Raw genomic sequence first — 27,194 nt, forward strand, 5'->3', positions numbered from 1 at the left:
CTCTGAAATCACTGCCTGATCAAAGTCCCAAGAAGGCCAACCTCTGACCCTTGAGGGGCAGGAGGCCAACTAACCCAGATTTTTCCCGAGGGAGCTGGTGTGATAGGAAGAACACGAGCTTAACCCAGGTGAACCTAGAAGTGGTCCAACTCTGCCGCTCTGTGTGCTGCCAGGACCTAAGCCTCAGTCCCTCGTCTGCGGACTGGGGATGATGACGCCTGCCTCATGGAGCTGCCCTGAGAATGTGATGAGAGCACCTTTGTCAAAGGCCTCACACGTGGTGCTCTTATAACTGGCACTGAATTCGAGCCATAAGGAGAACTCTCAGAGCATCTCTTTAAAAGTTCTGGCCAGGATTCACTCAATATCTCATTCACATAGACATCCCTCTTTGAAGATTACTTCACACTCCTTAAATGCTAGACTTATCTATTTAAATCCCAGAACAGGATGTCTTCAACTTCAGAAACGCCAGGGTGACCTCAGAGGCCATTGTGCATCCCTGGAAAGGGTGCAGTTCATGTGACAGTCACCTCACTCTGTGGCACAGATGAGATGCAGCTGAAATGGTAACTTGAGGTGGGGCCTGCCCTTCAGGCTCTGTGGACAGCCCAGCCACGCAAGTGGAATTCAGTTCCCTAAAGTAGAACAGCTCAGGAGGCCCGCAGGGAGGACCAGAGACCTGGGAGGGACAGCTATGGGACAGGACAGAAAAGCCTTAAGAGGTCAAGGACCCACCTTCATCCTTCACAAAGGGTCTTCCCTGTACCCTTCAGACAAATGATACTCTATCCTTTAAAAATGAAAAAGTGTCAACCTCCCTGCCCACTCACTGTCAGATTAGTGTGTCCAACTTAGCCAGGATCCCTGTCCATCCTGGTGATATGGAAAGAGGTGACAGCTTCAACTGCCATTCAGTCTTATAGGGAAGCAGGACAATGGAAATGAGGGCTTGTGTTTCCCGACCCCTCCACCTCCCCTCAGACCATCCCCAGGTTCCCTGTGTCTCTCTTGGATCGTGGAGCCAACGAGAGATTCAGAAAACAACCATCTCGACTCAGCAAAGAAACCTGGACCAGGTGCCCATCATCTTAAGAGAGATATAGTGATTGTCTAGTGCAGAGTCTTAATGATCAGGAGAAAAAGCGAATCCAACCTTTCGGATATGTTAGTGTATCTATCTCTTTCTCTTCCTTGCGGGGAGGGCGAGGGGGGACAGTTTTGCCTTTAAAAATGGGACTTCGTACAACATGAAAATAATCCTGGATATCAGGATGTGGCAGGACTGAAAGGCAGAATTCGCACAAAGGAAGAGCGACTACTGTGGTATCTCAGATCACAAATTACAAACAGTTGTGTACAGTCTAAAAACACCATTCAGCAGCTGGTCAAGGAGAAGCGATCTCTTCCCCTTCTCAAACGAGATTAAAAAGTAGAGGAATCTAAAATATGGCACAGACGAACTTTTATGAAACAGAAACAGACTCACAGATATGGAGAATAGACTTGTGGTTGCCAAGGGGGAGAGGGGATAGGAAAGGGATGGATTGGGAATTTGGGGTTAGCAGTTGCAAACTATTATATACAGAATGGATAAACAAGATCCTACTGTAGAGCACAGAGAACTATATTCAATATTCTATGATAAACCATAATGGAAAAGAATTTATATATATATATATATGTGTATGTGTGTATGTCTAACTGAATCACTTTGCTGTACAGCAGAAGTTAACACAACATTGTAAATCAACTATATTTCAATTTAAAAAAATACAGGGACTTCCCTGGTGGCTCAGTGGTTAAGAATCCACCTGCCAATGCAGGGGACATGGGTTCGGTCTCAGGTCCAGGAAGATCCCACATGCCACGGAGCAACTAAGCCCGTGTGCCACAACTACTGAGCCCGTGTGCCACAACTACTGAAGCTGGCATCCCCTAGAGCCCGTGCTCCGCAACGAGAGAAGCCACCGCAATGAGAAGCCTGCGCACCGCAAGGAAGAGTAGCCCCCACTCGTCGCAACTGGAGAAAACCCACGCAGAGCAACGAAGACCCAATGCAGCCTAAATAAACAAATACATAAATGAAATATAAATAAATTTTTAAAAAATACAAAAGGATCCAGATGTCATTTTGCCATGTGCCCTGGTACCCATGGGACCGTGGCGCTAACCTGTTTCATAACTTCTCTGAAGACCAGCTCCAAGCACAATGGGCTTCCTCAGATCAAGGTGACCTCTCTCCCAAATGTTTTCCTCAGCTGCTGCTTGCTGGCTCCCTTGCCTGCTAGCGTTACGCAACTTCTCTTATCTGCACGCCCAAGCAATTGATAAGTGAATGTCCTTCTGGACACAGCTAATCTCCCCATCAGCCCTCAATCACTTGAGATTATAATGGTTAATTATACTTCGGGTTTGGGGAGCTCATTTTCCCCCGGGTACATTCATGTCTCTGATTTCACCTTCCTGAAACTTTTTTGTCGGAGACACAATGTTTGGTCACTTAAAGCTTCAGCCACAGCATCAGTTTCCTTGTGTCTAAAATGAGGCAGCTAGGGACTTCTCTGGTGGTCCAGTGGTTAAGACTTCCCCTTCCAATGAGGGGGTGTGGGTTCCATTCGTGGTCAGGGAGCTAAGATCCCTCTATGCCTGGCGGCCAAAGAACGGAAACATAAAAACAGAAGCAATATTGTAACAAATTCAATAAAGACTTTAAAAATGGTCCACATCAAAAAATCTTAAAAAAAAATAAAATGAGGCACCTGGATTGGATGAGCTTTTTGTGTTTCAGCCCAAGGAAATGCTGCCCATCGGGGCAGAGCTGGGACAGGGCATCAGATGCAGCCCCCTCTTCTGTTTGGGAGACGTGCAGCCAACCCTCCTTCCAGAATGATCCTGAACTCTGCGTCCTTTTAAGTTTCCTTTCCTTTGAGTCTACACACCTACCAAAAACCTCACTGCGTAATTTATCCTGTTTCCCAAGTTCCTCTCTGTCTACCCGAGTTCTCCCAAGGACGTACTCCATACTCCTGTTTCCCTAGACAGGTAGCCCCTCACTCAGAATCCTTCCATAAGCCGGGTGACTCTGCTGCTCTCTTCACCACGCCGTGCCCTCCAGTTACCCTTGACAAGCGAGAGGTCACACTCTGGTCCTGCCCCTCCCAGACCTGTTCTTGCCTGGGCAGGGGCTTCCTTTGGCTTAGACTCCACAACCAAGCCATGACTCTTTTGGTTCCAAAACAGTCTCTGGCCCTGAGCCCAGGACAGTAGGTCACAAGCCTCCTGGGAGCACGTGGAAATGGTCCCTTCCCATGCAGATGCATGAAAACTCGATTACAGAGGTAATCCTGTTTTGAAATGTTGACAAGCAAGGACAAGCCCAGTGGAAGAAGGGCCACTCCAGCCCAACAGACAGACCAGGCTGTTACCAGCTCTACACCAGACCCTCTTGTGGCTCTGCCCCCTCCTCCAGGTCTCCAAGACCAGGGCCCACATCTTTGTCTCCTTCCGTCTGATTCATAACACACACATATGCATACACAGGCACACATATACATACAAGTGCACACACACAAGCACACATGCATACATCTACTCAAACACACCCATGGTGTGCTGACACCATGTTCTGTCACCAGGGGGCTCAGAAGACTTCTCTGACTTTAGAAGCCTTGAGTTCTAGGAAAAGGTCAATATTGTGTCAGGATCAGCCTAGCATCAGACATCTCCCTGGAGTGACAAGGAAGTCCACCTCTTCCCCTTACTGCCAGTCATGGCAACTGAAGTTCCACCATTAGAGATTCATTTCTTTTGACCTCAAAGGTCTCTCAGTCTTCAGAGCTCTCTTCTCCCCCAGTAAACTATAAGTAGCTGGGGAAAGGATTATTATGGGCCCCCAGCACCAGTCTTGGCCCTGGATTCATTTTTCAGTTGCTTTGGCAGGATGGGAGCAAGGCCCTAGAGAAGGGAAAGCAAAAAGGCCTGCGAGAGGATGGTAGCCCAACGAGGGAGCAGAGGGAACCAGGTGAACGAGCACCCCAGACACAGTGTCATGCCCAGCCTGCCTGGGCTGTGGAAGAAGTGAGCCGTTTCAGTCATTCCGTCAACAAATATGAACTGAGAGCTTACTATGTGCCGGGCACCATGGCTAGTACTGGGGATACATGGCAAGCCAAACTAGAGATGGTCCTTGCGTTCATGGAGCTTATGGTCCACTTGCAGGAGAGTGGGGAGAAATTAACCCAAAAAAATCACCCAAATGAACATGTCATTGCAAACCAAGATGAGTGCACTTAAAGAAGGTGCTACAAGAATAGCACCAAGGACAAACCTAGACTGGGGGCCAGGAAGGCTTTCTGAGGAAGCGATGCTTGAGCTGCTCCTAAAGAAGCAGAATTAACCAGAAAAACAGAGAAGAGCAGGCAGTCCAGGGAGAGGGAATCGTGTGTGCAAAGGCCCTGTGGTGGAAAGGAACCACCCAATCCTGCCATTGTGCATAATCCTTACCCTTCAGTCAACTTTGAACTTGAAGGAAAATATTCCTTTCTAAAAATGTGCTTCCCTTTCCCTTTCCCCTTCCACTTACCCCTGCCCTTCAATCAATACAGAGTGACAGAGAAAGGTGAGCTGGGCAGGAGAAAGCCTTAAAAAAACAAAAGCTGCAGACAGCAGCTATGACAGCTACTTCCCGTTTGGTGTCTCTCACCACAAACCTCCTTAGCCAAATAAATTAGCACAGGAAAACATTTTGGAGAAGGGTGTGGAAGAAACACATACTGAAAAGCCAAACATACTCCATCTGGTTTTCTGAGAAGAGCTGCAAGTCTGAGGTAGAGGCCAGAGCCCACTCAACTGTAGGGGCCAAAGAGACTCGTGGACATTTAGTCCTAGGTCTGTGTTTAACCTGGAGGAAGCTGAGGCCCGGAGAGGGGCCGGGATTCACTCACCGGCAGGGCTGACGCTTGAAGTCCATCTCCTGGCCCTTTGTCCTGTGTTCCCTCCCTGCCTTACTCCCTCTGGGCCCATCAGATCAAACCTGTTGGTTTTCTTCACTCAGACAAGGAATAGTGGGGTTGGAACTGCCCTCTGTGACCACCCTAGGTGATGCTTAATTTTGCCTTGGGTGCAGGAGCCCAACGTCCTTGTGTTATGAGGTGGAGGAGGAAGAGGGTTAGATGCTTTACATCTGTATTCGGTTTTCACAATGACCCTGGGAGATAAGGACTCACCTCCCCATTTTATAAATGAGGAAACAGAACGTCTGTGCCCAAGGTCAGCCAGATACAGGGCGGCAAGGTGGGATTTTTTTTTTTTTTTTTTGCTTTGCGGTACTCGGGCCTCTCACTGCTGTGGCCTCTCCCGTCGCGGAGCACAGGCTCCGGACGCGCAGGCTCAGTGGCCATGGCTCACGGGCCCAGCCGCTCCGCGGCATGTGGGATCTTCCCGGACCGGGGCACGAACCCATGTCCCCTGCACCAGCAGGCGGACTCTCAACCACTGCACCACCAGGGAAGCCCAAGGTGGGATTTTAAGCTGGTCTGGTTTGAAAGCCCATACTTTCATCCCATCCCAGAGGGGTATTTCTGTGGAGAATCCTCCTCAGGGTCCCCAAGCTCAGCTGGTTGTCAGTAAAGCCCCCATCACTACCTACTGCCCCTCAGCTCAGATGTGCCTTCTCACACTTGGGGTCGAGGTGCCGATACAGCCCGCCTCGGTCCTAATTCCTCAAGAAGACATGCCATTGGTTCCTCTGGCCCAGCCCAGAGGCTGGCTGGGGTGTGGATGTGTGGGCTGGCACTTGACCCTCTCATTTTGGGTGTGTGTCATATTTTTTGTTTTGTTTTGCTTTAGCTCTCCCTCCCAGGAGTTTGAACAGAAAATTCCCAACGCAACAGCATACTATGCACATCGTACCAGCCCTGCATGCTCAGAATCTGGTCTTGTTCTGTTCCAGAAAAGCCCACTGGCTGACACTCTCCAAGGAACAATCAAGCAATTTGCAAAGGCCATGCTGTGGGCACTCAGGTCTTGGAGGAGGTGGAGTTCAATAGATCTCATTGGGGTGAGATTATCTACAATGGCATTTCCCAAGGTGCCTTCCCAGGAAGACTAATACGCTGTGGATTACCGGTATTTTTTCCAAAAAAAAGGCAGGTTTTTGGCTACAGGATTTCTCAAAGCCTTCAACATTCTGTGGCAGAGATGACTAGTTATCCTCCAATACCCATTCTCTTTGTCTTTCTTTAATAATAGAAACCTCAAATTTTATTTTTAGTATTATTTTTAAAACTTTATTTTTTTATCTATTTTTTTGGCTGTGCCACGCAGCTTGTGGGATCTTAGTTCCCCGACCAGGGATTGAACCCAGGCCCTCGGCAGTGAGAGCATGGAGTCCTAACCATCGGACTGCCAGGGAATTTCCAGAACCATCAAATTTTGGTTGAGCGCTTATCTGCCCAGCAAGAGACTTTTTCTCCCAGCCTCTCTTGCAGCTGGGAATGACCATCTGACTAAGATCTGGACAAGAGAATGTGAGCAGAAGTAATTTGTGTGCCCTCTAGTCGTGTCGCTGAAAGAAGTAAGCCTGTGCTTGACTTGCTTTTTCTCCTTTGTGTTGGCTGGGATGAAATGTGATGACAGGAGCAGGAGCAGCCACTTTGCACCAGAGAGTCACTCAGCCATCCTTGTACTGCTCACCTCTGGGCTGTTAGTGAGAAAGAAACTCCCATCTTCTTTAAGCCACTGTATTTGGGGTTCTCTGATCCATCACCTTAGACTGAACCCTACGTAATTTATGTACTAATGTGCACAATAAATCTCTAAGTGAAGTATATGCAGCACTTTTCAAGTACCTATGACCTTAATACCTAGTCTTCAAAACAGCTTAGGAATGTGCTCTTGAAATGCATCTTGGGAAACATGGAAAACACTCTTTTCAACATTCCCGGAACCCCAAGCTCTGACTCAGCCCACAGCCTGCTTGTCCCCAGTTATTCATCCAACAGAGGTTAGAGCACAAACTACCCTCCTCCCAACACTCTTCTAAAGGAATCCACTTCTTTTCTCCAAACCACTGACCTTCTCCTCACAACAGGCCACAAAGCTCCATACCCTGCACATCTAACTTTGGGAGTCCAGGTTCCAGGAGACCATAAAGAAAGAGCTGCCAAACGAGGTAGATCCTCAAATCCTAAAGAGGCTACTAATAAAAAGGTATAGTGTCCCAGTGGAAAAAAAGGTTTATCCAAAGCAGATAAATGTTCCTAAGGATGAACAAAAAACAGTTCCAGGTCGTGGGAAAATTATGTTTAGAAAACAAGTCAAGGGCTCATTTGATGAAAAAAGATAATATCCCCACATCGTACTTAGTGGTGAAAGACGGATAGCTTTTCCTCTAAGATCAGAAATAAGACTAGGATGTGCCCTCTCACCACTTCTTTTCAGTATTGTACTGGAAGTTCTAGCCCGGGCAATGACGCAACAAAAAGAATTTAAAAGGCATTCAGATTGGAAAGGAAGAAGTAAAACTATTTCCATTTGCAAACGGCATGATTTTGTATATAGAATTGGCCCCCACCACACACACACACGTGCAAAACCCTATTAGAACTAATAAATAAGTATAAGAAGGTTGCAGGATACGAAATCAATATACAAAAATCAAGTGTACTTCTCTGTACACTAGCAAGGAACAATCTGAAAATAAAATTAATAAAACAATTCTTTTTACAATAGTATCAAAAAGAATGCTTAGAAATAAATTTGACAAAGGAAGTGCAAGATTTATACACTGAAAACTACAAAACATAGTTGAAAGAAATTAAGAAGATATAAATAAACTGAAGGACATTTCATGTTCATGAATTGGAAAGAAGACATAATGTTGCAAAGATGGCAATACTTCCCAAACTGATACACAGATTTGACACAATTTCTATGAAAATCCCACTGCCTTTATTGCAGAAATTGGCAAACTCATCCTAAAATTTATCTGAAAATGCACGGAATTCAGAACAGCCAATATAATTGTGAAGAGAACAAAGGTGAAAGACTCACACTTTCTGATTTCAAAACTTACTGCAAAGCTATAGTTATCAAGACTGTGTGGTACAGGAATAAGGATAGACATATAAATCCCTGCAACAGAATTGAGTCCAGAAATAAACCCATACACATAGGGTCAATTGATTTTCAACAAGGGTGTCAATACAATTCAATGGGGGAAAAAAATAGTCTTTTCAACAAATACTGATATGACAACTGGATATTAACATGCAAAAGAATGGAGTTGGACCCCTACCTCACATCATACACAAAAATTAATTCAAAGTTGACCAAATACGTAAATGTAAGATTTGTATAATCCTATAGAACTCTTAAAAGAAAATATACAAATAACTCTTCGTGACCTTTAATTAGGCAATGGTTAGATATGACACCAAAAGCACAGGTGGCAAAAGAGAAATAGATAAATTGGACTTCATTAAAAGTTAGTGTTTCAAAGGATGCTAACAAAAAAGTGAAAAGACAACTGACAAAATAGAAGAAAAATTTTCCAATAAGATGTATGGTAGAGAACTTGTATACAGAATACATAGAAAACTCCTGCAACTCAACAATAATAAAGACAACTTATTTAAAAATGGGCACAGGCTGTGAATAGACATTTCTCCAAAGAAGATACACAAATGGCCGGTAAACACATAAATAGATGTTCAACATCATTAGTCATCAGGAAAATGCAAATCAAAACTGCAATAAGATACCACTTTACACCCACTAGGATGGTTATATTCAAAAAGATGAACAACAGCAAGTGTTACCAAGGGTCCCTTCTTCCTCGGCACTTGGATTTTATGAGAGCACCATCATTTATAAGTCCTCCAGCTGCCCCAACTTGCCCTGGATTTTGAGTACACCTGGTATTTCCCCTAATTGAAGGAAAGAACCCATGGCACCTAAGAAAGGAGGAGAATGGAGATAGAAGAGAAACCCAACTTTCATTAAAACTGCAACCGTCAAATTAAAATTTCCCATCAATCATATGCCAGTGTTTCCCTTTAGAGCCCCGAATGAACTGCAAAGTAACACTTTCTCTCGTTTACCATCCTAGTGCCTAGTGCAATGCGGCAGCGCCCAGGGTCCATATTAGAAGTCAAGCAGCGTGTTATTTCCACTTGAATACTAGTTGGATGGACATATATTGAAAGAAATCAAGAGGAAAAAAAAAAAGGAAAGCTTACAAAAGACAGACTTCCAGTTCAAACTTTATTTGCATACAAAAATATATTATAATGGGAAAAGCATAGTACTGTCTCCAACTATATATAATTAATTACAAATATTTTCATAAAAGCACTTTAAATTACAGAAAAGCTATGTTTTAAGAGGAAATACAACATTAGCATGAGTCATCTGTTCTAAAACGCTGCAAGCGGGTAAACAAAGTCAGTTTCTAACTTGCCCAGAGATGAGCCCAAAGGCATTTTTAGGACAAGAATGAGAATGGCCTGGTGGTAGATGAGCAGCATCTCTGGCCCCTCCAGCAGCAAATTCTGTAGCTGATTTTATCAGGTCCTCAGAGCTCTCTGAAGCTTCTCCCTTATGATGAAAGGACCCAGAGCTTCTTGCTTCACATACCTGTCAACAGGAGACAGAGAAGGTGATCCACTCACAAAAGCCAACAATTCCTATGCTTAGCCAGAGCACACCTCTCAGACAGGCATCAAAGCACCGAATTTAATGGCAGGCTTCCCAAGTAGTATATGTCTGATTAACTGGTATGACTGGTAGCCTGCTGCAATTTCCATGAAGTCCACAGGCAGGTCACGTGGGTCTAATACAAAGTGTGCTGCAATTACAATCGTCTCTGTCAAAACAGTCTTCTGATGGAGGATGGTACAGCACGTAAGAAAACGGGCAACAAAATCTTCCAGTAAACAGAAACAGCACAGGAACCTTCCACCTAATACTTAGGTCTGTCTGAAACCATGTTTAAGAACAGAGCTCTTTTTAAATAACCAGCTTTGGATCTATTTTTTCAGATTCTACCCAGCTATGTAGCAGAGTAAAGCGTAAGATATTTCTTAAGGAAAATCAACTCTTTCATTGTAAAATGAAAGGGGCTAGGATGCAATTCTCCAGGCCTGTTCTGTGACCGAACAAGGCCCCCCAAGGGTAGAGTTGCTGAAACTGTCATCCGGGAAAATCTAGCTGATCCTTCTGGCTCTTGCAATCCTGTTCCTTGGAAATAGACTGGGTGGACTGATTCTCAGGGTCCCTTCTTCTAGGCGCCCCCGTAGCAGTTATGATCTAACATCCTCAGGTCTCAAAATTTTTGGTCACGGAAAATGGGGTGCCATTAGTGTAACTGCCAATGGGAAACAAGGTACTGCGTACTTAATCCAGGTCTTTTAGTAATTGGCGTGGGTTTTTGGTTACAGGATCTCCCCAAGCCAATTCTCTCTTTGGGGACCCAACCCTCTAGAAGTCAGACCTCACCAGACCCCTGACCTAACTTGTGAAATTTTCTCTGGCCCCTGAGATGGAACCCCCTGGCTTGTCGGTATAATGCTTGATGGTCAATAGGCTGATTTTTTTTTCTGAAAAGCCTGGCAGGCCACCATGCTCGTAAGGCTCCAATCTTGCTCTAACTACTACTTTACTCTCCATTTCTCAAACAAAATGCCATTGTTTGCTGGTGGTCAGTTCTCACTGTTTGGAAAGGCACACGGTCTACTTCAATGTAAGCTTACCCTCAGAATTTCTTTCTGAGCCACTGGGGTCCTGTTTCTGAGCCTAACAAAGCCTTATGATGTAACTTCCTGCCCCAGGCAAGCTGGTAAACATTACAGCACTTTATCAGAGGTGCTGGTTGGGTTTTCTGTTTGATTTTTTTTTTTTTTTACTACCAGGCATGTACTCACTTGCTAAGGTTCTGTCGAGATCAGCAATGAAGTCTTCTAGCTCTTTCGTGTCTCCTAGTTTGGCTGAAAGACAAGAGTTGGGGCTCAGTTTCCATATCCAAGACAGCTGATGACTCCGACTTTTCCAGAATTATGCGACCCCATCTCTTTGTCTTCAGAGACTTTATTAAAAAGTGTCCTGTACCAACCCTAAGTGGCTGCTCCAGTGTTTACTTATAGTCAACTCGGAAACTTATTCTGAAGATTAGCCTAAATGTTTCTTTCTGGTTTTTGTAGTTCATCACCCACCCCCATACCCCACCCCTATCCCAGCAACCTGGAATAAGTATCTCCCTTCACTACCTTAAAAGTTGGGAGATGCGGGGAGACAGGGACAGGGAAGGAAGATTAAAAGTTTGAACTTTTTGATTGTGTAGGATTTGAGTTAGTCAAAATATTCGGGGAGCACGGCACTGTGTGGAATGGACACCCAGATTCCCTAATTCCTGCTAAACGTCTCCCCTGACGCAATTTTGTTCATGCTATCACTCCAGGGCAATGCTTCAGCCTTCATGGTACCTCCAGGATGGAGTGAACTAAGCGCTACAGTTCCCTGTCAAAATGGTACAGAGAAGGCGACAGGAAGCTCCTGGGTCTAGACAGCCTCATCCCATCCAGGTGCCAGCACAGAGTAACAAGTCCTCATTATGACTTTGTTCCCTCTATATCCTGAGACATGTACTTCTTTCTGTGTATCTTACTTTTTTCTCTAGAGTTCATCATTCATGCCCTCTCTGAATGCACTACTGGATATTTTTTATTAATTAGCCCCCGCTGGCCACAAATAGCTCATTGTTCTTAGCTTTTAAAGTCAATTTGCCACTAGGGCTTTCTTCTCCTCTTTAATTCCTACCTCTTGAGGATCAGGTAACAAATCTGGGCCCATTTTAAGCCACTTTCTAGACTGTTCTGTCTCTCTCAATTCAATAGATCCATTACAGATGAAGGGCTGGACAACGGCAGAGTCCCCAGTGGCTGCTAACATTGTTATGTTGAGAAGAGAATTTTAAAATGTCCTTTTGAAAAAGGGGGAAATTCTGCCTTCATGCCAGAGGGAGAAAATGATGGAATCTTCATATTTCTTTTTAACTATGTTCCACTTTTATTGCATTCTGCAACTATTTTCAGCAAGTATAATGTTTCTTAAGGGAAAAAAACTGCTTTTGTTTTCAAAAGGGCACTTGCCCAATATAAAAGAACATTCAGCTCTCTGGCTGGAGACACTTTACTAGTTCCAAAATATAAGAAACTGCTCATGCGTCTTTAAAAACCTTCCCGGCCTATTAATATCACAGTAGAGGCAGGATGGAGCTGCCATTCTGAATTATGTTAGATCATTACTTGTTTCATAATGATGACCCCATTTAATTGCTAAATTGGTCATCTGAAAGCATTAGTTAAAGAGTTAATGCAAGAAAAAGAACCCAACTTTCTGCAAAGCCTAACTGCTGAGTTTCGCATTCTAGAACCAGCCAGTCTTGGGAGGGCACTGTCATCTGACACTGTCTTGATGACACCACAAGACAGAAAGCAAAGTCTAGAGTCTAAACGTCTTTTCTCCCTGTGAATTTGGTTTCCTGCCCCCTCAGTTATCTGATTTCACTTTCACGCTGATCAAAATCCTGAGAAATAACAAAATCCACTCCATGCTGTACTATACTAAGATACTAGTCTTCTCTACTTGTTTTGCGCATTTGGGAAAGATTGGTTAGGGGGAAGGGGGAAGAAAGAAGAGGCTGAGAAGCAGGAGGAGGGAGGAAGGAAGCAAAAATACTCACAATCCAACTAATGAACTTACCTTTCCGAGGAGGGACAGCGGGAGAGAGCAGAGCTGGAGTGCTGTCTGTTGGAGAATTCAGTTTTTCATCACTGAAGCTGAAGCTGTTCCTATAAAGTGAATCTGCACCTTTCAGGAAAGAAAACATAACTCATTAGAAACAATTTTCAGTCTATTGCCAACCAACAGTTTATCTCCCAAAGGAGCAAAGTTATAAAGAAAATAGGCTGGTTTCCAGATTTTATATTTATGCCCCCAAATGAGTTGAGGCAGGAGAGTGTGCCTGTATATGTGTGTATGTGTCTTCAATCAGGCACACCAAAGGCCCTTGCTTCCCTAAAAAAAAGAAGCGGGTGACAGGGTCATCATGACCAAACCAGCCTCCTTTGTGACAAACCGGAGCCCACTGCCCAGTGGGTATCTAACTGACAGCTAAGCCAATGCTTGGCCGATGAGGGTGAGGGGCTTCCCTTGGGATCTGAGACATAAGGAACCATCTTTCCTGAAAAATGTCCCTTCTGCCCTCTGAACACCCTAAAATACAAAGACAAGGTTGGATCCCATGACTTGATAATCCTCCCTGCCTGCTCATGAGAGAGTCTTTGCCATGGTTTTCCTGAGCTCCTACATTCTGGGGATAAGCTAGAGGGTCAAAGATAAAGGTTTCTTCTCCCACAGGTTGTCTATTACAGTTTGGGTGATTTGCTGCCTCCATTGCCATACCCTCAAAGAGCAAGGCAAGGTCCCAGAAGCAGGGCTGAGCTGAGTCAAGGAAACCAGCCCAGCTACTAAGTATTCAGATGCCCCTGAGCAAGATAATGTCTCTGGGCCTCAGTTTACCCATCCATAAAATGGGAAGCTGGACTAAATAATCCTTAAAGTCCCTTCCAGCTCTGAAGTTCTGAGATTCTATTTCTCTAAGTTCTGCCAAGGGGGAGGAAACCAACCCACGGCCAGCCAGCCGTGTGGCTGTGACACAGAAAGGAACTGCTGGCTGAGCTGCATTAACTCAAAGGCTCAAAGGAAGACCCAGCGGCGGAAACAGGATGTGGCCTCTGAGGTCACAAAGGAACAGCCTTCCCAGTTAAAACAAAACACAAAGCTAGGCACGGCTGTAGCAGAGATGAGTTCTGGGAAGGCTGTTCGGGTGAGAGAGGGTGGCTGAACCAGGAGGACCTGGTCAGGCTCCCTGTCCTCCTTGGGATTCGCTCAGTTTTATCCAATCACCTCCAGCTCAGGAAGATGCAAAACCACCTTTCTTTGGTCCCCTTAACTCAAAATGAACAGGACTAAGTTACAAAAGACATGCCCAGGGCTTCCCTGGTGGCGCAGTGGTTGAGAGTCCACCTGCCAATGCAGGGGACACGGGTTCGTGCCCCGGTCCGGGAGGATCCCACATGCCGCGGAGCGGCTGGGCCCGTGAGCCATGGCCGCTGAGCCTGCGCGTCCGGAGCCTGTGCTCCGCAACGGGAGAGGCCGCAACAGTGAGAGGCCCGCATACCGCAAAAAAAAAAAAAAAGACATGCCCAGAATAAAAAAGGGTTTTCAGAAGCAGAGGTTTCTGGTCCTAGGAGAATTCCTCTTCTTCCCTAAAGACTGCTCCAAGTTCTTGGAGCAGTTCCTGAGGCCTCCTTACTGGTCCTCCCACCCTCCCCTGACCAGGTGGCCCCAGAGCCATCTTGTCTTCCTGGCCGACACACCCATCGCATTCAGTTTTCCAAACATGCCCAGCCCTCACAGTCGATTCTTCCTTCTTAGGTCCAGCCCGGGTCACCTAAAAGGACAACAACCCTTTTTCAAGGCTTTGATGATGAACACCTACTGAGATCTGAAACACCAAACCTTACCCTTACATTTCCCCAGAAATTACTTCCCAGAATAGTGGTCCTTTGAGAAGAACTGTGTGATCAACGAACTCTAAGAAACACCAAGCACCCCTGGAGAGTCCTCTGATGTAACCCCACTTTAATGTGCCGGAGGCATCTTGTGATAAAGAAACAGACTCAGGGACTTCCCTGGTGGTCCAGTGGTTAAGAATCCGCCTTCCAATGCAGGGGACGCAGGTTCGATCCCTGGTTGGGGAACTAAGTAAGATCCCACATGCTATGGGACAACTAAACCTGTGCGCTCTAGAGCCCGCGAGCCACAACGAAGAGACCAGGCGCCGCAACAAAAGATCCAGCATGCCGCAACTAAGACCCAACTCAGCCAAACAAATGAATAAATAAATATTAAAAGAAAAGAAAAGAAACCAGCTCAGCCCTATTTCCCCTGGTTTACTTGCCCTTGGGACACTTTTTCAGTGGCACCTCTATTAATATTTCTCAAGACGCTTGTACTCAGTGGAACTGAACGTGGGAAGCCCTTCTGCTCGCTTGTCAGCTGGGCCGCCCTCTGCAGCAGTCTGGATTTTCTCAAGGGGAGGCCTTTTCCCTACGCACAGGAAAGTGGTCACGCCCATCGCAGACCTACCGCGTCTCGTTACTGCTTGTCGCCACGTCAGAGGCAGGAGAATCGCCCCAAATAGAACCCGAGAGACTTGTGGGTAAAAGATGAGGTAAGACTGAGGGGGCAGGAAAACCACAGAGGGCCCTGGGGAGGCAGGCCTCATGCCCGGACTCGTGAGCCAGGAGAAAGGAGTATGAGGCCTCTGGAACATTATCCTTGGCTCCAAAGGACACCTGAGAGCATCACCCCCAACCCTGGCCCAGAGTGCGGAACCCAGGACTCGCTGGCAGCACCCCTGGTCTCAGTCTCACCACCACACCCTGCACCGCAGGCCCTTCTCCTGACTTGGGACTTCACCTCTGTTCTGCCCCGACTCTCCATCAATTTTACGTCCATGTATACTCATCCCTTGGGAGGGGGCACACACACACACACACACACACACACGCACACAGAGGCATGCCAACATAGCATATGCTCACTTCCCCTCTCCCCTCACACCACCGCCCGAGACTCAAACACCCACACCCACACACACAATCTCACGCACCAGCTCACTGCTACACCTTGACGCCTCTCTATTTCCATGAATTCCAGTGCACAATCCGGGCCCAACCTGACTCCAGGCTCCAGAGTGTTCAACCATCAAAAGGAAAAGAACCCCCAGCACCCCTGAGCCAAACTTCCCCACAGTTGAGTTCCACCCTGTGTTCATAACTGCTCTACACGTCATTCCCAAAAACAATGACCAGGACAACCGCAGGAGCTCCAGAAGCTGCCACCCTGGAGATGTGTGGCACCGAGGCCATGTGAAAGCTATGTGACCCTGTGCAAGTCACTTCATCTCTGAGCCTTAGTTTCTTCTCTTGCGAAAGGGGAATCAGTAAGCCAGGAGCTCCGTGTGATACCTATGGTTTTCATTGCTTTTATTCTGTTTTCCCAACAAAATGGAGGAAGACACACTCAGGAGAAGAAAGGTCACCACAGAGAGTAAGAAGACTCAAGATTCTGGGCCAGGCTTCTTCCACTTCTTCAGATAAATTCCTAAGAGAAAATTTATCTTCAGAGGTGCCCTAGAACAAACCTCCCAAGAACAAACCCACAGACACGGAAGTACCCCAAGCTCTAGACCTCTCTTTACCCTTTATCCAATAAAATTTCATTCCACAGACTTACAGTGAACAAGATTTCATGCTAGGTGTATATGAAAAGGGAAGCAAAGCCTGACTTCCTGTGCTTTTCATTCCCCTAGAACTCTATTTCTTGAGTTCTAGAAATAACAGCTCATTAGTCTGATAAAGGACAGGAATGTGTCACAGGCTGATAGCATACTAATATATTGCTGCCCCACCCAATATTAGGTGCTGCCATTAACAGGGGTTCAAGGGACACATAACACTGATGATTTGGGAAACCGCGGCAGGTGGCAAGACTAGATATTTTAGGGCCTTACAACATCTACTGCTATCAGCTCTAAAGCCCCATCAGAAATGTCCTCGGCCAGTCGACTTGGTGCGCTGAAGCCAGGAACCTCGAATTCAGGGACCAAGTTTTCTAAGACATCATCAAAAGCAATGTGAGCATGTTAAATATGCAAACATCTAACTGCAGGAGCGCCAACAGAGCTTGGGAAACTCAGCTACAAAAACAGAGGCTTGTTTAAAAGGTAGACATGCTTTTTTCGTTTGGGGGTGGAGAGAAAGGTAATTTGGGGTTGGCACCAGCGTGTGCTACTCCAGAGGAAAGGGAAACCACAGACAGTAACCCTGGCCCAGAGCTCCTGTAAATATAGAACAATCCCACACATTTCAGGCAAGCAAACCACAGTAATTAACTGAGAAAAAGAAAGCCTTGGACCTGTTTCCCTTTTGCCACAGGGAATGGTATGCGGGTGTTGGGGGAGGTGGGTTGAATCTCCTCCTCAAAATCTAAATTCCAACAGCCTCCCTGAAAGTGGGATAAAATAAGAAAACGTTTCTCAGTTTCAGCACTATCGCCCCCGCTTCCCTTCTGAGACTGCTCAGTCCCTCTAGGTACCCCTCCAGGTGTCAGCCAGTGACACCTGTCACCTGCCTGGAATTCCTAACACACACGGGGACACCCTGAGGGCTCCTAACTCCTCAGTCTCTCCCGCCTTGAACAAGTTCAAGTTCTGGTCTCAGTGGCTCTTAGGCCAGATCAGCCAATAGGCTACCTGTCATGCATGCCCCCCGCCAGGGGCCGTACAATCCCCTCTCCCAGGGCCAAGCTAGAATAGTCGAGGCAAAGAAATACAGACGTTCTAGGTCCTGCACATGCTAAAGAAGCCAATTCCTCATTCCCTACAATGGCCCTGCAAAATCATAATAGCCCCAGCATACGGAGTAGACTTCAGACGTTTTCTGTTAAGTAGAAAACACTTCCCCCCTCAAAGGAAAAAGGAAACTCCAATCCGTCAAAGATACAAGTTTGCATCACCTTTTAAAGTTCCAGTTAATATTAGAAACATCTTGTAAAATCAATCGGTGGAATCATAAATTAACACATTGGTTAAAATTTAGTATCTGATGAGTTAAAATGTCATTAAACACATTTCAGAAGTCATGCTGTGCGCTTACGGTTTTGAAAATACTGAAAAAACAACAGATTTTTCAAAATAAGTTCAAACCAAGGATGTGCACAATGCCTGAAGCACGTCTGAGGATCGCGTTTGAACCTCACTGCCCTCCTAACTGTGCAGCCCTTTTACACCGAAGTTGAAACTGCTCTCATGAAAGTGCCTGGTGTTACCTGTTGGAACCGAAATCTAGAAGAAAGAAACAAAAGGAACTATTTTCATCAACCCCCATTTGAATGCCACCCCTAATGTGAAGTTGTCTTGCCACCGTTATTTTGGTCCTCTTCACGTCTTAGAAGGATTCCCAGTACGTGGAAACAGGAAAGAGTATTTCCTTATTAAATATCCATTCTTCTCTCCTATCTAAGTAACTTGCTTCTCTGGGTGAAAGAAGGAATGTCTACTTTTTCTCCTTTGGATGCAAGCAAGCGAAATATTTTTTAATTGAAGTGTAGCTGATTACAATATTGTATTAGTTTCAGGTATACAGCAAAGTGATTCCAATATATATATATATGTATATATATATATGTATATATATATATATATATACATATATATATACATACATGTATTCTTTTTTTATTCTTTTCCATTATAGATTATTACAAGATACTGAATATAGCTCCCTGTGCTATATAATAAATCCTTGTTGTTTATCTGTTTATATAGTAGTATGTATCTGTTAATCCCATACTCCTAATTTTTCCCTCTCCCCACTTCCCCTTTGGTAACCATAAGTTTGTTTTCTATGTCTGTGAGTCTGTTTCTATTTTGTAAATAAGTTCGTTTGTACTAGTTTTTAGATTCCACATATAAGTGATATCATATAATATTTGTCTTTCTCATCTTTTTTTTTTGTTTTGAGAGAAAAGGAAGGGTTCTTCAAAAACCAGGAATGCAGTAGGTACATCTTCAGAGTGATGGAGCTGTAAAAGGTAGAGTGAAAACCAAGGTCCCAAGGGTTTAGAGCTTCATACATAACATTTTCACACAAGACACTGGCTCAAATGTCTCTGACCTATGTGACATAGCGTGGCATGTGCATTTTATTATTTTCTTAAAAGCATCAAACAGAACAAATATTTTCTTCCTCATCATGAGCTTATGGATGTTTCTAACATCATCATTAAATAGCATCCTTTCCATTTCACAGCTAGAGAAAATGAGGCCCACTCCTCATGCAGGACCCTAACAGAGCTCAGCCTGGGCTCCACAGACCCGGCCAGGTGACCACTGCCTTGAAGAGACACCTTCAAACACAGCCACCATTGATAAGCAGGCACATGATCCCTGCCCAGTGAGACATCAAGTCTATCCCGGAGGACCTGGTTCACATACCAGCCAACCATCCATGGTGACAGAGCAAGGCCTTAGAGAGAGAGACAGCCCAACTGGTTCCACTATTTTATCAGAAAAAAAGAGACAACAGTGCCTACGTTCCAGGACTGTAGCAGAGATCATATGAGATAACACATTTAAAGCAAAGCAAAGAGATCATTAATGGTTAGAGGTAATAAACAATAATAGTAATTACAGAAAGAGCCTGGCAAAAGAGAGCTGCTCTTCCACGCACCACAACTACTGAAACCCACATGCTGTAGGGCCCGCGTGCCGCAACTACTAAACCTGTGCGCCTAGAGCTCGTGCTACGCAATAAGAGAAGCCACCGCAATGTGAAGCCCACGCACCGCAAGGAAGAGTAGACCCCGCTCGCCGCAACTAGAGAAAGCCTGCGTGCAGCAACGAAGACCCAATGCAGCCAAAAAATAAATTTAAAAACAAAGAGAGAGAGTTGCTCTTATTATGATCATCCTGGTGTGTCTCCCCTTTGGTGGGCTAAATTTCAGTAGGATCCACGTCTCTCAAATATTCTCTTCCACAGAAAAGCATTAAACAGACAAATGAGTATAACAAATGTCTGTGATCCATTCTTAGTGGCAATTAAGACACATATTATGCGTCCTTAAGAAATCACTATTTAGATACACACTGCTTCTGCCAGGACTATTTCTAACCTGCCTCGTGGAGGCCAAACTACACATTTATAGAAAAGACTAATGTCGTCTGAGCCTTCTTTACACCCTCCCATTTACCTCTCTAACCACCAAACTAAGGGTTAGGTTAACAGTTAACAACAAAAGCAGAAAACAAAGTACACGCACATACCCTAAGAAAAACTACAGACTATTCCAAATATCTCCCCCCAAACTGTTAAGAATGTGTTTCGAGCGCCTTTTCTTTGAGGCTTCTGAAAACAGATCCCAGATCTGAAACCCTACCCAGAGGGAGTTGCAATCACCCATGAATGGGTGAGCTCAGACCGTATTCTAGCCAAATACAGCTGTGGTTTAGAAAGGAGCTGTTCTTTGCAAGACAGCGGCACCGGACAGACTGTGCCAGCTTTCTTTCCCACGGGGGAGAGAATTTGTACTTGATGAATAACTTGCTCCATGCCCTAGTAGAAGGAGACATATTTAAGTTTGGCTACAGACATGGAGACAAACTTCAAAATTTTTTAGACTTCTCTTTGAAATTGAAAATAAGCGGTCTGGTCATTAACGAAGTCCAAACATACTGAACGGAAAATTAACAGCATACGATTCCATTCCCTTTCACCTCAAAAGCTGCAATTATTTCTAACGCTTGGGCAGGGCTGCCAAGAAAAGTCAAGCTGGAACTCAAGTTTCTGACTCAAAGCCTGAACTGGATGGCGAGTGTCCTTTATTCCTTTTCAGAAGGACACTTCATGTGTAAGCCTAGGACTGTATCTTTGCCCTGTAACAAGGGGGAGCTTCAGATTTCAAAAGAAGGGAATCACAAGGAAAGGTCATTGTTTTTGTTTCCAGAGTCAAGGACAACAAAGGGAGTGACATTCACGCTTGTATCCCATCTAGGGAATGAAGTCTCAAGAATTACCCAGAAATGTTTAAAATTCACTTTGAAAAATAGGAAGTAATCCAGGTTGGGTAAAACACCAGTCACATAATACTGAAAAGTCATCCGATTTGCCATTTGACGCCTGAAAAGTTATCCAAAATCCTACCGGGACATTCGAGTTCCTGGAAAAAATGGTCTCTCTTTGTAACAAGGTTGTTTAGGACAGAGAGACGCGGGGGGTGGGTAGTCTCCACTATGAGCAAAGTCACCGGAAAGCAGCTCTGGGCCCATCTGCTCTCTGCCCGCCCCCAACTGGGTGAGGAGTCAGAGCCAGCCGTCCACGTGATGGACCTGCTTGAAGGATGAGGGACGCTTTCTAAATACTTGAACTCAGCAGTGCCAGGGATTCTTTCAAAACTTCGGGCAGTGTAGCAACAAGTCTGGGAGCTCAGGGCCAGAAGAAAGTGCAAGTGTTTCAAAAATCTAAGAACGGGAGCTTATGAAATCTTTCCTGGTTTCACAAATATGTCCATATTGTGCCCTCCCATGCGCCCCGACCCCATGCCTGTGGCACTTGCTCCACAGCCTCTGAAGATACTGCTAAGAGGGGAAAGAAGGGGAAAGGAGAGGAGGTCGGGGAGCCGCGGGAAGGCCTGGCTGGGGTCCCAGGAGTCCTACCGCTTCGACCCTCCTGCGTCCTGACACCTGCCGGAGGCAGGTAGACCAGCCTGCCCTCCAAGAGCCTTCCCGAGACCATCCTCAGAGGTCTTGCCCCCGCCGGGCCTGCAGCCCCGGAGACGCCTAGAGTCCTAGAGACCGCGCTGAGCTTTGGGGCTATAGCCCCGCCCGGCCCCGATAAGCAAGCTGAGCCCCAGCCCAGAGCGCTCCTCCGCGGGCCGAGTACGGGGAGTCCCCAGGGCTCCGGCACCTCCCCCGGCGGGGCCACACTTACTCTCCGAGTCGCTGAAGCCGCTGCTGTCGCTGACGCTAGCGCTGCTCCGCCGCTTCATGCGCTCCAGGTGCTCTTCGTAGTGGAAGTGGCGCTCGTGGAAGGGCGACGCGAAGTCGGCCAGCACCGCATCAAACTCGCACAGCGCGTCGCTCAGGTCCCCCGCGTCGGCCGAGTCCAAAGCCGGGGCTGGGGAGGGACGGCAGGCTCAGGTGAGGGTGGGGTGGGGCGGCCGTCCCACCCCGGGCCCGGCAGGGGCCGCACGGTTCCCAAGGATCGCTAACTAACGCTGACCGCGCGCTGGCCCGGGGACAGCACGGCTGTCGCTGCCCGCTGCCCGCTGCTCGCTGGTATCTTTTAATACTCTCCACCACCCCCTGAAGTGCGCCTCGGTGTCGCGCCCGTTTTCGAGATAAAGAAAGTGAGCCTCGACCCGGGGAAGTTGCAGGCCAAAGGTAACGCATCTAAGTGACACAGCCGAACTCTTTCCCACGCGCTGTCGGGGACTCTTCCCCGCGTTCGCTCCCCGGGGGCGCGTGTGAACCGGGTGGCGGTGGGAGGACTGAGTCAGGATGCGCCCGTGACGTGTCGGGCTCGGACCCCCAGCCCCGCGTGGGGAGGAGGCTGAACCCGCCCCGGGGCAGAGTCCCGACGGTGAGGCTGGGGGAGGGATGTAACGAGACGACGCGGGATTCCGCTTCTTTCGCGCAAGACCCCGGCTTTAAGGAGACCCCCACTCACTTGCGGCCGCGGCGGCCGCGGGGCTGCCCTGCGCGGCTGGCGGCTTCATGGGCGGGCTAGGCCCGGCGCGCGTCGGGGGGTCCTGCGAGGTCTGGGCGCGGGATCGTGCAGGCGCTCTCGCTGAGGCCGTCCGTCCCCTCTTCTCGTCCCGCTCTGCCTGTCCCCTAGTCCGGCTGCGCTCCCGCCGCGCAGCTGCCTGCGCCGTCCGCCCGCCAGATCTTTCCCGGGCCGCGGCCACCAGCAGTCCCAAGGTCTTATAGCCGCGGGCGGGGGCGGGCCGGGGCGGGGCCACGGGAGCCTGGCCGCCGGGTCTGTCCCTGCCGCCGCGCCAGGGACGCCCCTGTCCCCCAGGCACCGCCCTCGCCACGCGCCCGCTGGGGAACCGCAGTGACGCGGAGTCCCCGGAGCCCAGGTTACAGCCCCAAATATTTACCCGCCGCCTTCCCCGCGCGCCCTGACAACGCGCCCCACGAAAGTAGCTGTGGCGACACCAAGGCCCCAAAGGGTTTAGGGCTGGTGCTCGGCTGATTCCCGCCCTGTGCCCTGAAGCTCCACGAGCCTCAGTTTCCTCATCTGTGAAATGGAAATGCTGAGCCTCCTGGGTTTGTTGCGAAGAATAAAGTAGGCGAAAGCCGTGTAAGACCCAGACCCATATGGGAGCCGCAGAGGGAGTCTCCCGCGCGTCTCCTCCCCATTGCCCCCAAGGGACTTGAGGGTTGCGGGCGGACAGAGTAGAGAGGGTAGGGGGCCAGAGGGACAGAAGTCGGTGGAGTCCAGGAGTTGACGAACCTTCATTGTTCCCATCCCCGAGCCCCAGAGCCTGACTACGGTCCTGTGTGTTCACGGCAGCCCCGACTTTGTTCAGGAGAAGTTTAAGAGAACAAATTACTGCGTAGATGGAGAGCCGCCTGGCAGGGGACGAGTCCTGACCGTGAGAGCCCTGGACGTTGCGCGGCCCGATGCGGTGGCCACTTGCCACGGGTGGCTTCTTAAATGCAAAGCAACTAAAATAGAATAAAATGACAGTTTCCGTCCCTCAGTTGCACTAGACACATACCGAGTGCTCAACAACCATCCTCGCTCCGAGTGCTATTGGACGGCGCTCCCAGTGTCTCTGCCCACAAACCGGTCTCAGAGGGAAAGGAGGCATCTTACTGCGGTTATCAAGGGCCTCCTAGGGCAGGTCTTGGCATGCACCATTTCCAGGCCCACAGCAACCCTGAGAGGTAGAACTACTGCTTCTGTTCTACACAGGAGGAAACTGAGGCACAGAGAGGTTAGGTGATAAGCTAGTCACATAGTGATGGAAAGGCAGGTCTGACGGAAGCAACCTCAGTGCCCGTCGACAGATGAATGGATAAAGAAGATGTGGCACACATATACAATGGAATATGACTCAGCCATAAAAAGGAAGGAAACTGAGCTATTTGTAGTGAGGTGGATGGACCTAGAGTCTGTCATACAGAGTGAAGTAAGTCAGAAAGAGAAAAACAAATACCATATGCTAACACATATATATGGAATCTAAAAATAAAATGGTTCTGATGGACCTAGGGGCAGGACAGGAATGAAGACGCAGATGTACAGAATGGACTTGAGGACACGGGGAGGGGGAAGGGTAAGCTGGGACGAAGTGAGAGAGTGGCATGGACATATATACACTACTAAATGTAAAATAGATAGCTAGTAGGAAGCAGCCGCATAGCACAGGGAGATCAGCTCAGTGCTTTGTGGCCACCTAGAGGGGTGGGATAGGGAGGGTGTGAGGGAGATGCAGGAGGGAGGAGATATGGGGATGTATGTATATGTATAGCTGATTCACTTTGTTATACAGCAGAAACTAACACAACATTGTAAAGCAATTATACTCTAATAAAAACGTTAAAAAAAAAAAAAAAAAAGGCAAGTCTGTATGGTTTCAGAGCCACTTTGGGCTTCACCACACCCTCCCTTTCTCCATAGTGTAAGGTGGAGAACTGAGCAAACAGTAGGAAGAGGCTCCAAACAAGAGTGCAGATAACCCAGGTCCTTGAAGCAACGGTCAAGGCATGTGCATCTTTTTTCTTCCTTTTCCCACCTCCCTTATTAAATATTTTTTTCTCTCCTCGTGCTCTTTGACTTGCTGTGGTACCCACTGGGGATGCCCTGGGATAATGGAGCAGCAACCAGTCTGGGAGCTGAGGCCAGGGGGCTACCTCTTTGGTAGCTCGCCCTCTTTGGTCAGGCTGGGATGTAGGGTGGCGGACACCACAGCCCAGCTCTTGCATGATGGCTCAGGGGCCCTCTCAGCTAAAGAATCAGTTAAGCTGATCCTCAAAAGAGCCTACAGAACAGCCCCACTTTTTAACAGCCATGCCAATTTACTAAGAGAGTGACAGTGAAGATCACCTATTTCTACCAGGAGAAGTTGGTTGGTTGATGTCTTCTGCACCCCATTGTAAGGGAACTCCCTTGCCCAAGCTCTGGGGAGATGAATGGGCAGGGGCCTCAACTCAAAGTGTCACCACCTCTAGGATGGTGTCACTTCCATTATGGAGAACTACTGCTCCCTCTCTTTCCTAATTATAAATATGATATGAACGTACAGGAAAATATAGAGAGTTCAGTAATAGCACTCTGTGTACCCACCAATGAGAACTAACACATGTTAATATTTTGTCATTTTTGCTTCAGATTTTTTTGAGATGTAACTTATATATGTTATAGTATGCAAATCTTGAGTGCACAGTTTGGTAAATTCCTACCTATATATACACCTGTGTAATTACTATCCAGATCAAGATGTAGTATTTTGTCATCACCCCAGAAGGGTTCTCTATGCCATTTTGCAGTCAATAGCACCCCATAAGTAACCCCTATGGTAACCCCTGTTCTGAATTCTGTCACCAGGAATTACTTTTGCCGACTAAAACTCCTTAAAATCACACTGTATGTATTCTTTTCTATCGGCTGCCTTTGTTTAACATAATGTCCAGGAGGTTCATCCATGTTGTTGCGGTATGAACCCGTCCTCCTGTTGGTGGAGATTTGAGTTGTGTTGTTGCCGTTGCTACTGTAATGTAGTGCAGCAAGGAGTATTCTTGCACATGTCTCCCAGTGTATAAGAGTAAGAGTCTCTAGGGTATATATATAGAAGTAGAATAACCAAATGGTATGAGTATCTCTAGTCATTGGCTAGTATGAACAAAGCTGCCGTGTACAGCATGGGCATTTCTTTTGGTGCACGTAAATACTCACTTCTCTTGGGTTTATACCTAGAAGTGAATTTCCGAATCACAGGATAGGCATCTGTTTAGCTTTTGAAGATACTGCCAAAGAGTTTTCTGAAGTGGTTGAATGAATCTACATTCCCGCCAGCAATGTAGAAGAACCCCAGTTGTTCCATATTTGTGTCAACACATGATACTGTTAGATTCATTCATTTTAGCCATACTGGTAACTGTGTACTAATATCTTACTGTGGGTTCTTTTTACTTCTTCCTGTAGCTTTAATTCACATTTCCCTAATAAGTAATTAAATTGACCACCTTTTCATATGCTTCAAACATTTCTTAACAACAGAAATAGAACAATGCAGAAAAAGTTGAAATCCCCTTTTTCATCCTTCCAAGTCCTATCCGCTCCCTCCCCAGAGAGGAGCATTACCATGAATTTGGTAAGTACTCTCCCAGTCCACGTTTTTGTACCTAAACTATATTTATATGTTCACATTAAAAAATATAGTATTGCTTTGTATGGTTTTTAAATTTACATAACTAATGTGAACATGCTCTGTTTTCATTCAACTTTATTTTTACATATGTTGGTACATACAGATCTAGTTTATTCAACTAGATCTAGTTTATTTATTTTTATCTGCCAAATAGAATTGTATTGAATGACTACAGAGTAATTTATTTATCCACTCTCAAGTTGATGGACACTTGGGTTGTTTCCAATCTTTCTCTCTCACAAACAATACTTAGCTAACATGCTGTTACCTATCTCTTAGTGTACACATGCGAGTCTACTTCTCTGTTCACCTTGAATCCTTTCCTAGAACCAGACGGAAGGCAAAAGTTAAACCCTCTGTCCCTTGAGCCTTCTGGCTGGGTTCCATTTTCTATTCCAGGGCTTCCTGCGGTCCCTAGTCACCTGATCATAGTGATGACGATGGTAAGTAACCTCACCGTTCAGATGTGACTTTTCCCTCACTGAGGAGGGCTGGGGAGCCTTGTCTTTCATGAGCCCTGAACCTACATTAACCATAAAATCTTTACACTACAGTTTATACATATTTCAAGTTACAGAGGTCATTCATTCACACAGGTCTCCTTTGAGAAAAAAACTTGAGGTAGCTATAATTTGGAAACAGGAAATCAGAACTTCTTACATTTTTGAAGACCAGTTCTTTATCTTAATTGGCATCTCTTCCCCTTGTACACTGTTAACCACTGTCTCCTTAAAGTTTTTCTTGAATATCCATCTAATCATCTCACCATTTCTTCTCAGGGCCCTGTTGAATCCTCCTTTTTTTTTTTTTTTTTTTTTTTTTTTTGCGGTACGCGGGTCTCTCACTGTTGCGGCCTCTCCCGTTGCAGAGCACAGGCTCTGGACGCGCAGGCTCAGCGGCCATGGCTCACGGGTCCAGCCGCTCTGCGGCATGTGGGATCTTCCCGGACCGGGGCACGAACCCGTGTCCCCTGCATCGGCAGGCGGACTCTCAACCACTGTGCCACCAGGGAAGCCCCTGAATCCTCCTCTTCATAATTAAAATCTGAGCCCCCTACAGGTCTCTCCTTGATCTTTTCTTCTCATCTATACTTTTGCCAGGCTATCTCGTCCCTTCTCAAGATTGTA

The 27,194-nt window shown here is 46.7% G+C and overlaps 1 protein-coding gene across 1 annotated transcript; it reads right to left on the bottom strand.

The window, feature by feature from the left end:
• Nucleotides 1-9,253: 9,253 nt before the first annotated feature.
• Nucleotides 9,254-22,574, bottom strand: RGCC (regulator of cell cycle). The gene is made up of 5 exons (XM_065896177.1): nt 22,356-22,574; nt 21,618-21,803; nt 12,763-12,870; nt 10,926-10,988; nt 9,254-9,639 (listed from the first exon to the last, which is right to left on the bottom strand). Exons 1-5 carry the CDS (start codon nt 22,402-22,404, stop codon nt 9,632-9,634), a joined length of 414 nt encoding a protein of 137 aa, XP_065752249.1. The 5' UTR covers nt 22,405-22,574; the 3' UTR covers nt 9,254-9,631.
• Nucleotides 22,575-27,194: the final 4,620 nt, after the last annotated feature.

The sequence above is a fragment of the Phocoena phocoena genome, chromosome 18, assembly GCF_963924675.1.
Source record: "Phocoena phocoena chromosome 18, mPhoPho1.1, whole genome shotgun sequence".
NCBI classification, from domain to species: Eukaryota; Metazoa; Chordata; class Mammalia; order Artiodactyla; family Phocoenidae; genus Phocoena; species Phocoena phocoena.